Raw genomic sequence first — 17,603 nt, 5'->3', positions numbered from 1 at the left:
CCATAGCAGCATAGGTACCTCGTTTCAGCTCCAGAATGTGCACTGCATCTATTTTTCAGATTACACTTCTAAGCTGAATCTCTAGTTTGATGTTTTAAAAAGCTAAAATGTTAAGCTTCTTATTCAACACCAAATTATATCTGCAACATCCCTACCAAGAAAGGTACAATAGATATTATCTATTCTCTTTCTCTACTCAAAACAGACTTCAGAAGTGAACTGCATTACCCAGTTACACCACTGGATAGCGTGAAGGGGCAAACAATTGTGCATAAGGATACTTGAAAAAGCATGCATATGGTAGCACTACTGGATTCATCCACAGACTTCAAGGCACATAGAAAGATAGGATTACACTCCAACATTTTCCTTCTCCCAGATGCACTCCAGAAAAAAATACAGCTACTTCATTTCAGATATGTTAGATTTACCACCTTTGTATTAACTGGACCTTACTTTAACAGATATCAAGACACCTGCTGAACCTATTTAGTTTTCTTCCCTTCTTCCTTCCCACAAGGAATTCAGAGATTCATGAACTGTATTTAAAACAGGCATAACAGATTAAAAAAAAACCCAAAAAACCAACTAATTACACTTTAAAGCCTTTCAGCATTTTACATTCAGACAGATATAACTCACACTACCTGAGCAACTAACTCTCCTTATTCAGGGAAAGCTTAGCCTTCACTATAGTTTCAAAATATGCCTTAAAAGTCGGTTATGTCAGTACAACATGTCTTGCTCACTTAAACATTTGCTACTGCTTATAGCTCTGATGTATATTAAAATTGGCTCACACTCAAAACTGGGTTCTTGAATATTATTTAGATGTAAGAAGTCAGATCTCAAGACCTGAATAGTCAAGTCATAAGTCCTCCAAAATCAGAACAGCTTGTTTACACAATTTTATCACCCTTTTTACCTTACTTTTAAAAAAGTAAAAAGACCTGAACTCTCCAATGTTGCCAAATAAGTTTCATTCCCTTTCCAATGCAGGAAAAAGGAGAGTGGGGAACATAAAAGGGAAACAGAAGAGTTACATCAACCAAAACTGATCTGTGCAGAAAGCTAAACAGCAAAACTAAAAAGCTTCTGAAGGAAAGAAGGTAATGCCATTAGACATCACTTTGGTGACAGCACACTTTTGTGTATACCTGGAGATAGAGCTGGGCCTGTTCAGTATTGTGAAAAGGAAGCTGGTGATGACGTGTAACCTAAAATTATTTCAATGGTAGTTATGAAGATAAGAGCCAAACTCCTCTTGGTAATGCCTGATCAAATGACAACTGTCAATTTTGGCTGTAGACTCTCAGACTGGACATTAGGGAGAAAGTCTTTTCACTAGGAGAGCAATATAAAATTCAAACATACTTCTAGAGAGCTCTGCCCTTGAAGGTTTCCAAGATTTGGCTGGATAAAGCCACAGTTAGCCCATGACCTAGTGCCAGCAGCAATTGCACTACTAATTGCCAGGCAATCCAGCTGCTCCGAAAGCAGGAGGTAAGGGTAGAAAACTTTCTGGTAATCCTTTTAAATGAACATTTTCATGAATTTGTGATCTACTGTTTTATGTCTTGAATACAATAAAAGAAAAGAGATATTGCAAGTTTCATCACTATACTTTTGCTATGCATAGTAATGAAGTACAGAGGGACCATGCCAATAACTAACTGAAGTTTAAAATGAGAATAAAAGAGAGGGTCAAAGAACCAAGCAATATTTCCAGACACATTCAAGAAACAAAAAATTTCATTTGTCTGCAGAAATCTTTCAAGGAGAGATCTTTCCAAAAGTCTTGAGAAAAGTCATTGTCACCTTCTTCCCTGTTTCTTTTCTTTTGCCTCTTTTCCCCACGTAAACACACATGAAGTTTTAACCTATGCTGTTAGTGTGCTGCTTCTGAAAAATTAAGCAGACCTATCAGCCAGAAGAGTATATTTTTAATCCAAAGATGGCTACACTGCAATAAAAGCACTGTCTAAACTAAGCTTCCACAGATGGTAACCCACTTGAGCAAGACACATACTTAAGGCTGATACGAAGAAACTGATAAAATCCCAGTAGCACTTTGTTTCTGCTTTTCACACAGTGGTACTCTGCAGGTATTGCATGGCAGAAGTTAACTGGTTTCAATGACAATAATCTAGCTGGAAGGGCAAGTCTGGAATTAAAAGTGTAATGCTTCTGAAGGTTATAGAGATGTAATTCAAAAAAATCTAAGAGGGATGCAATCTTCCTTAGGGACTGAAGGAGACAGGTCAGTTAGTCTTCACAGGAAGGTACTTGTAATTTTCATTAGTGGCTTATAGTGACTTAGGCTGAAACAAGAGGACAAGGACATGGACCTGCAACACAATTAGCATAACAAATTGAAGCAGTGACAGCTATTGATAATTAGACCCACATAATTCAATGGCAATTCACTGTCTACATTTAAGGGATAAAAAGCAGTGCTGTCAGGAATTCAGCATCTTAAGCCAACACCAGAGTCACAAAAAAACAGTTTACCATAACCTGTGAAGCTTTGTACAGGAAAAGATAACTGTAGATATAGAAAGTTAGATTTAATTCTTCATTTGTTTATAATCCTAAAAATGTAAGGCACCAAAACCCCTTTTCCTAGCTTTTCTATGCCCAAAAGCTAGAAAACCTTTCCTATACTATGGACATTCATACTGTGCTTAATGCCTTTAGCCAAGCATGACTTACTGGGGTATTTACCTTTACACTCTCAACAGGTTCAACAGCTACTCCATAGTCATCAATGAACAGTTCTTGCTCCTCCTTCATTCTCCTCTCAAACTACTAAGGGTACTATTTAGACAAAATCTGGGGAGGAGGAGAAAGCTGCACATAGAAACAACACATCCCAAAGATGTAACACTTCTTTCTCCTGCAAGCATCTGTCCCTTAGGACCCTCACACTGAAGCAATTGATGAGCAGCTATGCCTAAGAAAACACCAAAAAATAGAGGTTGGATGTGGTACCACAACACAGGCCCCCAAAAATTCACACCATCTTTATTGTCAGTGAAGCTGTGTGTTGAAGGGGCCTATGGCTCAGTTTGCAGATAGACTTCAGCAGGAAGAAGTCCACCCACAAGATTTGATATTATTGATGTAGGAAAGGGCAATACTCTACGAGTTCCTTGAGTCTCATTTTGAGACAGTGATGTGACAGACTGAGAGAGGGCTACATTGCAACAGCTGTCTGATAGTGGAGCTAAAACTGCTAGTAATACAACCTGAAAGACACTGAGGAGGTAGAAGTAATCAAGCAGGGCAGAAGTGGTGAGAAAGCTGTAAGGAACTTGCCATGTGGTAAACATTAACCCATTGCAGGACAGTTTGGAGCTGTGAGAAGAGAAGGTAACAAGATGACATGAAACACTGAAAGTTATTCTGGCTAAATCCACTTCAAGAACACAAAACGACCCTCCATGCTGAACTTCTACCTGTTCAGAATGCTACCTTTTTATGCATCCTCCACTGCTGCACACTGGTTTAGCTGTACATCCCAGAGTCCTAGGGCACAGAATCAAGCACCCAGGGGGGAAGTCAAGCTTTCAGAGCTGTATTCCAAGTTATAAAGTTACCAGCGTAAAACTAAAGTCAAGCAGTTGGAAGGCTTTCAGGGTCCACCTCTCTCTTCACTGCCAACAGATCCCAAAACATACAGCACCCCTTCAGATTTTTAATATCAAATTTAAATCTAGGTTTACAGGCGGTTCCCACTAAAGGGTTGGTGACTACAAGGCAATAGCTCCCCAACAACTGTCGTTTTTCTTATCCATTCTGAGGAACTGTGACAGGACATTTTCTGGTGAGAAGCTCCTGTTTTGCTAAATATGCTTAAAAGAAAAAATAATCTAGCACATAAAAAAAGTAACATGGCCTTAATCTGGTAACAACTTCCCTATAGTATTAGTCAGTAATAAGGGTTGTGCTCTTTGGTAAGATGATTACACATTTAAAGCAAGTAACTTTGTGCCTTACTTCATAAAGCCTTTGAAGTTCAAATGGCTTTGAGAACCACCACACAGAACAGAGGAATGAGAGGCATGAACATAGGTAACCCTGTTTGTAAGATCCCTAACTGAACTTCAGAAAGAGATACCATTGTCTTCACAATACAGGTAAGATCTCATACCACCTTTATTAAACTGATTCTTGCTCTGGAGAGGTTTAATCAGCAATGGAAGGTTCACTGTGATCAAAGCTGGAAATTCCAGCTTTGGAAGCAAACACTAAAAGTATGTGAGAAGTGATATTACAGCAAAATCCTATAAAGCTGTGAGAAACTGGCTTGGTTTGCTTTTTGTCACACCAAAAATAATTAAAATCAAGAAGGTAAACAAATGGGGAGGGGGCAAGGAGAGGTATGAAGCAAGACTCCTTAGCAATACAGAAAATTAAATCAGTCAGTTACACATGAAGGCTCTTTGAGGCTTTTGTTCATTCTTCAACTGTGCTTAGATTAGCAGTTGATTCACTGACACTGCAGGGATTCTACTATTCCAGTTGTTCGAGCTGCTACCTATGGAATGCCTGTACAAATACATTCCACAAGTGTATTCCAGTAGATGAAGCTTCATAAAAATGTATTCTACAGCACTGTGCACAGCTTTATGGAATACTTTATCCATAAAGGTTCAATTAGCACCATCAGCTAAAACCACATAAAATCAAACCGTGTCTTTTGTTGCTTCAAGACCCATGGTTTCAGAGTCATTTAAGAAAGCTGCTAATGGGATCAAAGGAAATCCTTATCCTCAATCTGTGTCACACACTCATGAATAAGAGAATATGCTGATTCCTTTTTGTTGCCAAGACACCAATGTTGCTGTGGTAACCATACTTACATGAAACAAACTACTCACCTGCACAATGATGCCCTTGCTCTTGTATTCTGCATTGAGGCCTCGGGAGAAGTAATCCACAAAAGCCTGGAGAGAGAAGAAGCGAAACATGCAGCATGCTACATGTCACAATGGAAACTCTAGTTCACAAATTTTGTCTAAGAGTATTTGAATAACTATTTGGAGTTCCTGTTTTCAAAGTGAAAACCCTAGCTTTTCAATTAAACTTTGCATACAAGAGCAATGCAATTCATATAGAAACTCTATGCTTATGAAGTATTTTTACAGAAGCAAGGCTCAATCTAAACAAATAAACCCCTTTTTAATTTAAAAGAAAAAGGAACTAGATTTGTTAAATAAAGCCTAGCTAAAAAGATGAAAAGACAACTTCATGTTCACTTTGTTCACTACTTATGTCATCTTCTTAGATATTTTTTAAGAGTGATTTAATTGGGTTCCTCTTGTGCATGGTTTTTAGAAGACAGTGTTTAAACACTTAGTCCTCTGCCTGTACACTTCTGAAAAATGCCACCCTATGGTGACACTTCTTCCTAATCCTCAAGTCCACCTCCACATATTCTCTTCCAAACTTCTAGAAGTTTTAGAAATTGCAAGACTGAAAGTTCAAAGAAAGAACTTAAAGAGCTTAAAAGGTGGATGTTAGCACCTGCCTTCAAGATTCTCTCAAAGCTGACACAGCCACCTCCTTAAACCTTCCAGGAAATACTATTCTAAGAATCAAAGGCTACTCAGCAGTTCAAACCAGTACAGATTCCCACTTCCCAAATCCTTCTAAAACACATTTCCACCTTACTCTGTTGTCCAATGAGACAAAATACCAGGTTCTGCTACAGTTTCTTGTTTTAGAGAAGTTATACAGCTAAGTAGGATGAATGGAGTACCTTAAACTGAATGAACTAAACCATCCCATCCATGCTTGAAGATACAAGAAATACTAAATAAATTAGTTCAAGTATTTAAGAAGCAGTTGCTTCACACCAGATTCAAATTCAAGCAGCAAAGCTCTGCACTTCCTTTAGTCTTCTTTTGGTCACCATGTCCTCAGTGGTTTAACATGAGTCCTAACTGAAATCTGGCAGTGCCTGTGTTCTTCCTATACAGGTCATCCCACTGAATTCAGACTATACAAGAAGCAACACAAACACTCCCACACTACTGGGCTATTTCTATAGACACTCTTCTGAGCATATTTGGAAGATCTGAAATAAAACTGGATTTTGCTGTATAGCAGGTAGGTCCTTCTACTACTCTTCTTCAAGTTGCATGTATAAGCCAGCAGAAGGCTCCTTCAAGCATGAAAAGCTTATCTGCTGTTCAGCTGCTCTTTCTTTCTCCCTCTCCCCTGAGTGTAAGTTTGTAACAAAATTCAGTACTCAACATGAGCAAGACTGAAAGTCTGGCCTAGCAGCAGCTATTGAAATGAATCCTCTTGACCATCCTCTTGCAACAGTAAGGTACCTACATGGACATTGCCAAGTAGTTTGGTGCAGTTTCTGAACACAGCAGTCAGGTGCATGTGTAATAACTGCACAGAGTATACTGATAATCTGTTAAAAAGAACTATATTATGTTAATGAAAGTGCTTTGATCATTCAAATTTCTAACTATTCCTTCATGACAAAAGTCCTGATGTTAGCTACTGTTCCAGATACAGAAGAAGTACAAAAGACTGTCTTCTCTACTTGTTGCAAAGAGCTTGCTATAAAGAAAATGTTCATTTTACATGAGAAGAAAAAACAATTTCCAGCATACAAATAAGCTTTGGAGTTTTTCTTCCTGAAAATTTTATTTTAAGACAAGTTGGGTTTTCTACCTCCACAAGCTCAAGTCCCCCAACAATCTTGAGCCTGAAGTCTTCAGAATGCTCTCTAAGTAAACATTCCCTGAGTAAGCAGGTAAGCATTGCATGTTAGAAAATTTCTTGTCCTTGGATATCCAAATATCTAATAACAAATCCAAACAGTAAAGGCATGGGGGTGAGGTGGGAAATGATATAACCATATTTCACTTCTCATTAGCGTTAACACAGGTAGATAAACCTGTCAAAATATAGCACTATGATTCCTTTAAAAGAGTCTCATTCCAGTGTAAACTAGGGAATTCTCCACAGGAAGGTTAAAGACCACATTTGTTCCTGATAATTAGTCTAAGCCATTGACTTACACCTGAAGGGTACTATGCTTTAAATTCCCTTTAAATAGATGAGGGGAAAGAAACCCTAGAAACTGCAGATACAGTCTTTCTATAGCTACATTAGGGGAGTCACTTTCATGCTTACTAATCTTGCTGTGGGAGAAGATGAGCAGTGCTGAGGATAGGCAGATTATTTGACTTGTAACTTAGTTTTTTAAGGGGAGGGGAAGAAATATTTCAGATTCCTGTTGGAAAGAAAAAAGACTAACCAAAGCAGTTTAAGATATATTATCACTAAAATCAGAAGCTCAATTTTGATTCCATAAAGCTGAAAGCACTGCCACAACAAAGTGACCAGTTGTATTAACAAAAAACTGTCCTCTCAGGAAACAGCTACTTCAAGGGGAATTTTTATCATCTAAAGCTACTTTAGGCTTCTAAACTTTAATATGCCCTCTTTTAGTATGAATAAAATAGTGTGCATCAGCTCCCTTCTGGGAATATGAAGATGTTACTGAGACTCTAGAGGAAATGTGAGTCTGTTCTGACATGAATGACACTACTGAAGGGTTCTTCATCCTGTCAAGGTTCTGCTTAGACTCTGAGATGCTTGAAATATTCAATGTAATTACCAGGTATGCCTGAAAAAGCTGTAGTGCCATACTGCTTTAATACCAGTGTAAATGTCTCTTACATTCTGTTTTATCACACATGCCTCAGTTCCATGCTGGGTACCCACATTCTGCCTTTATGGCATTCACTGGAGATATTTTAGGGCAACATTTTAGAATCCCCTGAAGGTATCTTTGGGAGAAAAAACATAAGACCAGCAGCAAAACCATGAAACTGTCCCAGTGACACAAAGAGAAATCAGAGCAGATGAACTAAGATAAATTTAGATCACAGAATCACCACAAAATTTAGGGGAAAGGAGTTTCAGAACCAAAATAAGAAAGTGTGTTAAACTTAATCGATGTTCTTTCTCAGCTTTACACTAAGCTTGCTTAGTACACTACTATCCCTTTCCATTTAAAAATGGAATACATGAGGAAATACATAAAATAATAATTTCCCTGCTAGTAAACCCTTGCAGTCAGTTTTCTCTCAACCTTCCAGCTTCCACTGTTGGAAAAACTCAACACAGAAACCCTGTACTTATAGTTCATGAAAACACCACTAGATGGACACCAAAACATTTATTCCTGTAAGTGTTGCCTTATGTTTGACACTTGATTTCAGTGTGGAAAGGAACACGTACCTTGGTTGCGGAGTAAAGAGTCAGCAGTGGAGATGGACACATCCCTGAAGCTGATGCGATATTCAGGATTATCCCTTTTGATCTGAAAGGAAGCAAAGATATTATCACTAGATAAAGGAAACATCTTTCATGTTTCCAAAAATTACAACGAGCCTAAAAAGATCCTTTAGAATGCAACTAAAATTAAGATCTGTTTAAAAACCCCAACCAAATCCTGAATTGAATTTCACTTTATGCACAGTTAGAAGTATCCAAGCAGCTGGTATAAATCAGGAACAACTCCAAGGTCAGTACAGCAAGAGAATCAAAGTTGTATTTATATACACATGTACATACACACACAATGAGCTAAACTATGCAAAACTATTGAGTAAAGCTGGCACAAGTTCAAGAGGAGCTTCTACATCTTCGGATAAGATGGCAGAAATGGCAACAGAGTTTCACTGTATGATTTCCACTTTGATAATTCCTCTCATCTTCTAAATATTACTTCATAATGGATCTTCAAGATAGCAAGCATCTGAATCTACTGCTCAAATACAGAATTTGATAAATATGGAAGATATTCAGTGGATGAACACAGAAAATGAAAGTTATCTTACAGCTGTATTACAGTAATACTGAAGGTATTCATCAACAGTATTTTGGTGAAGATACCCGAAATTAGCGACCACCTGCTCTGTCAAGCTGTTCTAAAGCACACACATGTAGGACAGGAAGGCTCCTGACCTCCCAATATAGACTGATTTGAGCCATATCTATTTCTGAGACTAGTTTTACCAACAAAACCAAGCATATTTAGTGCTAGGTAGAAAAAAGAATTAATTTTAAAAGCTTTATGCAAATTAGGGCAATTACTCTGCTAGAAGATCCTGCAAGACAGTCCAATATAGTGAAAGATAAATCTCTACTTCTTCCTACCCTGTTGGAGATTAAAGCTGGTTTACCTGAACATAGCATAATTATGCCATGCTCAGTGCAGTGAGAACACTCATGCAGGTAGACAATCGCACAGCTCAGCTCCTGCAGATTCACATGAGTTTCCATCATATTTGTTCAACCAGGTACACCCTGCACCACCGCTGCCACAATCATTTAAGTAGCCATCTTAAATACAAACAGTAATTTAAGTCACCATTAAAAATTAAAACAATATAAATGCTTTGGAAATCATGACAATAGATTCAAACCAGCATGGATTGTGCGATGATAGAAGTGTAAATTACATCTGTGACTGATCTGTCACAAGGAATGAGACGGCAAATGTGACAGAAAAGAACTATTTCAGTCATTCAGGATTTCAAGCTCTGCCAAAGTTCAATGTGTTTTTCAGGACTTCCCTGCAAGGCTTGGTTGGTGAAATAAGGTAGTAACATTGATCCAGGTACATTGGATGGAAAGCATAAGATCACAAATTAATCAGGAATTTTCAAGACTGCAAAAGGTTAACAGTGGATGGTAGAAGATTTTTGTATCAAGACAGGTGGTGACGGTAATATTTATTCATGAGCTCAAATGGAGATTAGCAATGAAATGAGTATTTATGCATTTTTAAGAGGTTATCAGATTGGAGAACACTATAAGGAACTTTTTAAAAAGCTCATGCTGCTGTGTGAAGAGACTACAGAATGGCAGATGAAAAATCAATGTTAAGAGTGCATCAGTAATCTATTATCAATAACCAAAATAACGCATACTAAAGAAAAAATTGTGAATCAATCACAAACCTTGCAGGACTCTAAACCAACTGTCTCCTCCATGAAAAACCTGAACAAGGAGTTCTGTTTAGTGCAGCAGCCACCAAAACCAGCCAAACAACAGGATGCTGGGAATGGCAGGGACAGATCCTCCACCACCACCAAAATCTTGTATTACCGTCTACAAACTTTATCCCTCCAAATACTGAACAGAAATATTAAGAAACTGATGACTTAAGAAAGGGGAAGAGAAGAAAAAAATCCACCCTGATACATCAGTTTAGTTATTTAAGAGACTATTAACAGCAGCCGTGACAAGAGTACACATACTAACAAATGAAAAAGATCAAGTTCTTGATTCAGCCTCTCAGAATACAAAAGAAAGATGTTGTTTATTTAAATGAAAGACCGAAATTTAGATCCATAAAAAGAAAGTGCTCTTCTCATATTCAGACCAGGGAGTATTTGCCACAAAACTTAACAGAAGACAAAAGCTTAACAGGATTCAAAGAAGGATAAGCACTGATATGGATAAACACGAGCCTCACGCCTTTTAAACAAACAAGCTTTAGAAGAGAGGCTGACATGCAGGCTGCCAGCACAGGTCTCGCAGCGCCTGGCTACACTGCAACTTTCTAGCAGGAGTCGTGACCACCACCCAGATGGAGTGAATTAATGGTCTGACCCAGTGAAGAAAACCCTCTTGGCACCACAAAACATTAATAGCAGTCCCTTGCAGAAGCTCTGTGTATTGGTCTCTTTGAAGCAGTCAGTGCCACTGGGGGCTTAGTGGTTTGTATTTTTACATTTTAAAGAAAATAGTCCCAGCCTTAAAAACTCATAACTTAAAACGTCCAGATAAAATGAAATTGAGACGCACATGAGTAGGGGGAACACTTTCAATTACTCCAATTACAATTCTGCTTCTTAGAGGAATTGCAGAATAAATGTTTTTTAGGGAGGGACCTGAAGAATTACTCAAGCATCAGTGTGGTAAATAGAAATTTTGGCTCCATCTAATTTGACTGTGCCATAATGGGGAAAAAAACCAAAACAAAACCAAACAAAAAAAGTTGGTAAAGATGAAGAGAGCCAGGCCCACACCCTCACACCTCCCAGTCATTCTACCTTAAGTGGTCCAGCACCAGGGAGGCTATATTTAGCCATCTCCCTGTTGCTGTGGCAACCAGCGCCTGCTCCAGCTGCATGCCGAGTGGAAAGAGCAAGCTTCTTCTGTAATGTAATTATGCACTTGCTACTTTCCTGGCAATAAATACCATAGTTTGGTATTTGTCTAGCAACAGCCAACTGATCTTTGGTGGTGGTGGCTTTTTTTTTTTGTTTCCAAAGACATCAAACCTTGATTTTCAGTTCTAGGAGTTTCTCATCTCAGACAGTAGCCTGAGTATTTATACAGGAACTGCTCATTTAAGTAAAATAGGAAGCTTCAGATAATAAATTGTCACTTTAAGTGTTCAGAGCACAGGGGAGAAGTCAAAGCAGAGAATCTAAACGCCATTACCAGAAGTGATATTCATCTAATGCTGCTGTGTTTATTATAAATAGAAAAGTAAAAGGCACACCAAGATGTAGCTTTGTTTACTCTTATCAGACCTGGATGCAATGCTGCAAAGTATGCTCTATTTTTGTATTTATCTTGCAATATACTGTCATAAAATCAACATTCAAATACGCACTAGAGAAAGCTGCAAGATGCTCTAACACGCTACGTCACATCTATCTACTCAACATGCTCTCCTCCTTGAACAAGTGAGGAATGACAATGAGATTCTTAGTCTAGCCTTATTCCTAGAGCCCAGAGCCTTTTTTCTAGCCTGTGGTCCCATGTGAGAAATATATGGCTGACCTGAAGAGCAGCTGAATCCAGCTCCGATTCATTCATGCCCTTGGATTTGCTGGATTTACCTTGGACATCCATGTCCTCCTGTGGTTACAGATTTCCTGGCGCTGTTAATGGCCTGTGAGCTATGACTGTGCAGGAAATGGCAGCTGCAGGCATTGCTTCTGTGCACTGCAAACCCAACCAACTTCACAAAAATCAAACAGAAAATGGAAGCTTTTAAAAATATTTTTCCCTGAGATGGAAACCAAGACTGTCATTCAAATGGAGCAGTCTTTTAAAGTGGTTCCTTATATTCAGGAAGAAGTTCAAGATGCGTATTTAATTCTTTTTAACCACTATTAACCTTTTCTTTCCAGGCTTCTTGAACATTTATTCTCACAATCCCTGAGGTAGTCATGCAGTTAGAGAAGTAAGAGGAAAGATGATGTGTGCTCAAGGACAATCAGAACCAGAAGTCAGCAGGATCCTGGTCTGCTGCCTTTCATTCAAATCATCTTACCTGCATGGATGTGTAACAGAAAGATCTATATAGGATATTCTATAAGTAGAATATACATCATTCTGTCCTGAGAAGCTGAAGAGATAACTCTGCAAAATGGATAGCTAAAATATTTCTTTAAACAAATAAGAAACTGAGGCAAGAAACTTAAGAGTTTTTAAGTTCCAAAACCTAATCATGAAACAACATTAAATCCCCTCAAAAGTATAAAGGTTTTGGTCATGTTGCCACCTTCAGAGGACAGTGGTTTCACAAAAAACAAGTCCCTTTATCCATCAATAACAGTACAAGGACAAGGAGTAGCTTCTGACCTCGAAGCCCCCTGTACTATAAAAACCCTCACCCTCTACTCCGGCTTCATTGGGAAATATTACACTCCTGCCAAGAGTTTAGTCTTGGGTCTTCATTTCTAATTCAAATCTCTTGACATTAAATAAACTTATTCATATCTCCTCATTGGCTAAGTAAAAATCTTAGCTGACCATCATCCTGATGTGCACTGACTCCCATACTGACCACTAGCTCTGACTGTTTGCGCCCAGGAAGAAGCTTTGTTTTAAAAGTGAAACACCTGTGCAACACTTAAATAACTGAATTCTGATCTGCAATGAATTGAAAATAGTGGGATGACACAAAATAAGCTTTATTTTTTTTCATCATCTTTACTAGATTTGGAGGCTTGCCCCATATACGGACTCGTCCTGCCGTATTCGTTTGCACGGTTCTACAGAGTTTTCCCCAGTACAGAGAACAGGGCTCAAGCCTGATCCAGGGCAATCCCCAGCAAGGCAGAGTTAGCACCCCAAGAGAGGTAGGAAACAGCCAGCAGAGCCAACATCAGCTGCAAAACAGCCTGAGGGAGACTAAATGGAAATCGTGAACCTTTTGGTTTCACCTGGGAGCTAGCTGGGAAGTCAGTACATGTCTTCCCTGTTGACAGTGGTGTGTTATTCTAAAGAGCTGGTCTCCAATTTTATTTTTCCAAATGATCACAGCCTCTCCTCAATATACCTCCTACTGTATAATGAGAACATATTCTTTGCATCCATTTTACTTACAATGACTTAGAGAAATAGCCTTAAGAAGGTTATTCCCAGGAACTGTAACCACCCCCTCAGAATAGCAGGCTGTTGAGTTAGTGCTGATGAGTCAGACGGGCTTTTTAATTCTGTTCTAAAAGGAATCACCACAACAGTGGAGAAGGGAGAGGAAAAATAAAAAGGGAATCGAGTGGAAAAGGCTTCCACCGTCTGATGATTCATGCACCATCAGTGTGACTCACCCAGCATTACTCTGCCATTAAAACATGGAGACTAGGCTGATTAGTCACAGTAATGAATTTTTCAAGAAAGGATTCTCCCCTATAAATAATGATGACTTTGTCTGGATAGTGTTAGTGTGACTCACCTTTCCAGCATGCCGGGCAGCACCAATCGTGTCATCTGCAAAAGGAAAACATTCGTGATAGCTGAGAATGCAGACACCAGACAGGCAGAGAGCGAGGGAAGCCTCCTTTCCTCCCAGGAGCACCTGCCACCCCCTCCACCCCAAGCACGGCTCAGGGAAGCAGGGACCATACTTTGCGTAGGCAGTTTATTTTTATTCTACCTGGATAACTTGGCTCTGTCAAGTAGTGTGTGCACTGAATCTGGTGAACCCATCTAGCTAGTAGCACAAGAGTAAATAAAACAAATGTCTTCACCACTCTGCAGCATCCATGGCCTCTAAAGAACATTAAAACACCAGAGTACTACGGTACATGTACTATCTTTCTCTCCATGCAAAAAACACCTGTCTTCCTCCAGACTGATTAAATCTACCACCTATGCCAGGATTCAAAACATTATCCAATACATTTTAGCTAGGCTTACTGAACTGCTGAGTTTAAGACAAAAATAAATTATGGAGCAGCAAGAGCACTGACAGAACTAGTGAACGTAAGTTCCCTACATTATTACCTACTTAGGACTCCAAAATATTTTTTGCTGATTACACAAATGTTTTCACACTGGAAAAACTAAATCCCAAAGAGGAAAGTTGCCTGGCAAACCTCCTCACTGCTCGGGAAACTCCTGCCTTTATTATGACTTTGAGCAATCCATTTACATGCTAGCTGAAGGACTCTCCAGAGCAGTAATCCTAAAACGAGATTCCCAGTTGCAGACAGAGCATCTCTGACAAGGAAAACAAATTAAGCATTGATCCAAACTTGAACAAAATCTTAATTAGTGTAAAATAGTTAGCTTTCCTACTACTAATTACTACCATCCTAAAACACAACTTAAATCCAAAACTTCTGCCTTCCTGAAACAGTATCAAAACTCTCATTGTGTCAAATTCAGCCCTGCCCCAAGTACCCCTATGAATAACTATCACTGATACCAAAGACAGACCACAAAGAAAAATAAACTATGACAATTTTGACATCTAAAAGGTGTCCCAACAAAGTTTTTAAGAACATGGGGCGTGGGTAATAAAATGCTAAAACCAGCACACACTAAAACATAATGATTCTCCCACTGATCCCAAATTACCTTGATAGCTTAAAATAAAACATTGAATATTTGAATAGTATGGGAAGAAAAACACACACAAAAGGAATCAGCATGTACAGGCACACAAAACACCTGTAAGCACTTTGATTACAAAGAAACATTTTATTGTAGGAAGCTACTCATTTTATTATCACCACTGCATTAGCCCTCACATATGACTCAATCTGGGTTTGAGGTTTTATTGTTTGTTTGTTTTTATTTTTAATTATAAAACATACCCTTTCAGGAATAAAGGAGAAAAAAAAAACCACAAAGAAAACAATGTCAGTTGATTACAGCTGACACACAAAGAAAATGCTAGAGAAAGGCTGTGTTTTCCATTTTATTGGCATTCCTCCCTTAGAATAGATTCTGCCATCAGCCACACTGCATGACAGTTTTGATAAGGGGCTGTACAGGCAGGAGTTGAACAGGCCTTCCTTTCATGAAGTCAGCTGTTGACACACAGTGCTGTCAGCACTGCCCCAGAAGTCAAACTAAGTATTCAGAGCTGATAAGCATCAACAAGCTAAAGAGATCTGATGCAGCTTCAAAAAACCCTCTAGTATTAAGTTTAAGCATACATGAGCTTTGTCATACACTAATGCTTCAAAAGAGATGTAGAAACAACTATTTATTTTAATCTTCAAGGATAAAGAATGATTTGGGCTGATTTTAAGACTAGTTCAAGATCGAAAAAGCTTTTGTCTGATCCAAGTTTTATGATCTCTTCCACAGGTCCCTTGACAAAAAGCAGCATACTGTTTCTTGCCTCTCAGGGCAGTGTAATGCTGCATATCATCTCCACAAATTGGCACATGGATGTGGACTGGAACTGCCTTACCTTAGGCAACCCATAAATGATCTGAAAAACCAGTACACAATTTCCCACTGTAGTGTAGAGGAGACCCCACATTTGAAACTTTGTCATAAATCCACACAAATGCATTCATGGTCTAAATCCAAATTGCAACTCACCAAGCAGTTCTAACAGTTTATCACAAACTGCTGGCTACTAAAATATGGTACAATAATTGGTGGACTTATATAAAATAAACTATGAAGCCACTGACAGCTGATATACAGCAATAGGTACACAATTTGAGGAGAAATCAAGAAGTCTCTCACTACCAACTGCATTAAATGGTTTCTTTCTAAAGTTCAGATGAGTAGGCAATCAATTTTTTCCCCTTCACAGAAAAACACTGACGGCATAACTGGATTTCATACTCAACATCACTTCCATTTGTTTTACTAAAGTTCTTATTTTGAGGGCATTTCAAAATTCTGTGAAACACAGAAACATTTCTATCAGTATCTTTACACCTTATGATGTGTGAAAAATATATTTATGAATATTCAGTATCTTGATGTAAAAATACTGTTATTTTTAAACAGAAATATAACAGAAGACAGCACTCTGAGTCAGACTCACCTGACCCAGCCAACTGCACACTCAAAGAGCACAACTGGAAAAATGCTGGTAGGGTATTCTGGAGCCATACCCAGGTCTGGCAATTTTATACACTGTACACACATGTAAAATATTTTCAGCATTAATTCAAATAAAACAATTAACAGCAGAAATGTAGTTGCATCACTAATAATGGTGGTGTCAACCCCTGCTTGCATTGTATGATCCTTATCCAAAACAGCCAAACTGGTTAATATTCATCTTCAATAGCTGTAATATCAGACATGCCATTATGAAATATGGCAGTTCAAAACCAAAACATCTAGTACTGAATAAATATCTCTCAGATAAAGAATCTAAATTGCAGCTAGATCTTGTTTAGAGATAGTCAGTTCTGTAAGGGTGTTGTTCATAAATGGCAAAGCCTTGCAAGTCAATCTATAGGAATTTGCATGTAGGATGTCAGAGAACTTTACAGTAGTGTTTGTTTCTTTGAAGGCAATTTAATACAGGCACAAGGAAGTGTCAGGAAGCCTAAAGAAGAGGTTGGGAGCTACCCTAAAAAGAGTGCCTTCAGCTGGTGATTACTGAACATGGTTAGGCTTCCTTCACATAATTTTTTTTTCTGAAGGAATACTACTTTCCACAGAAATATGAGTGCTACAGTTGAAAATACAAATGAAGACTCAGGTAATTCCAGACAAGTAGTTAGGGTACATGAAAACTGCTCATCCAAAACAGTGTTTTTTCTTTCTGAAAATTTGCATTAGAACAGAGTGAGCATGTGCATCTGACAAATTTGCTCAGGACAGACTACTCAGCATCAGAAGTTGTTAATCTTTGATATATGACAGAGTCTGGCTAAAAGTTATGTTTAGCACACAACCATGAAGAGTGGTTGGTGCACTCTATTTTTTTGTGTGTCTTTTCCAATTATTTCACATACACACATAATGCTTCCATAGAGTTTGGGGTATAGTTCCTTTGGTTTGGAGGCTTGCTTTGTTTTTAAGTCAACTTATTTCGTACCTAACCATCCAGATCTCAAGTTCCAGGACACTCAGGGCAAATGACTAGTTTAAGGTAGAGATTGGTTACAGACCAGTTCAATAACCTTTTATAGGCAGCTATAATTTCTTTATGTCATTTTATCTGCAACTGCATTTATTATATTCCTGGCAAGCACTGGTTGCATTGTCCACTCTTCCTCACCAAACCTGTCCTCTACTTTCTAGTTCTGGAAAAACTAACACCACTTTTACCCTAACAAAGCAAAGTTTCCTACTTGCAAATACAAGAATGCACAGACTTATGGCTTCCC

General features: G+C 38.5%; 1 protein-coding gene across 1 annotated transcript in view; it reads right to left on the bottom strand.

The window, feature by feature from the left end:
- Positions 1-17,603, bottom strand: part of HSD17B12 (hydroxysteroid 17-beta dehydrogenase 12) — an 81,689-nt gene that overhangs the window by 3,568 nt on the left and 60,518 nt on the right. The window contains 3 exon segments of the mRNA XM_030274124.4: positions 4,884-4,949; positions 8,275-8,356; positions 13,742-13,776. Coding sequence (XP_030129984.2) covers positions 4,884-4,949; positions 8,275-8,356; positions 13,742-13,776 — 183 coding nt within the window.

The sequence above is a fragment of the Taeniopygia guttata genome, chromosome 5 (genome assembly GCF_048771995.1).
Source record: "Taeniopygia guttata chromosome 5, bTaeGut7.mat, whole genome shotgun sequence".
Lineage (NCBI taxonomy): Eukaryota > Metazoa > Chordata > Aves > Passeriformes > Estrildidae > Taeniopygia > Taeniopygia guttata.
This window is presented reverse-complemented; position numbering and strand designations above follow the sequence as displayed.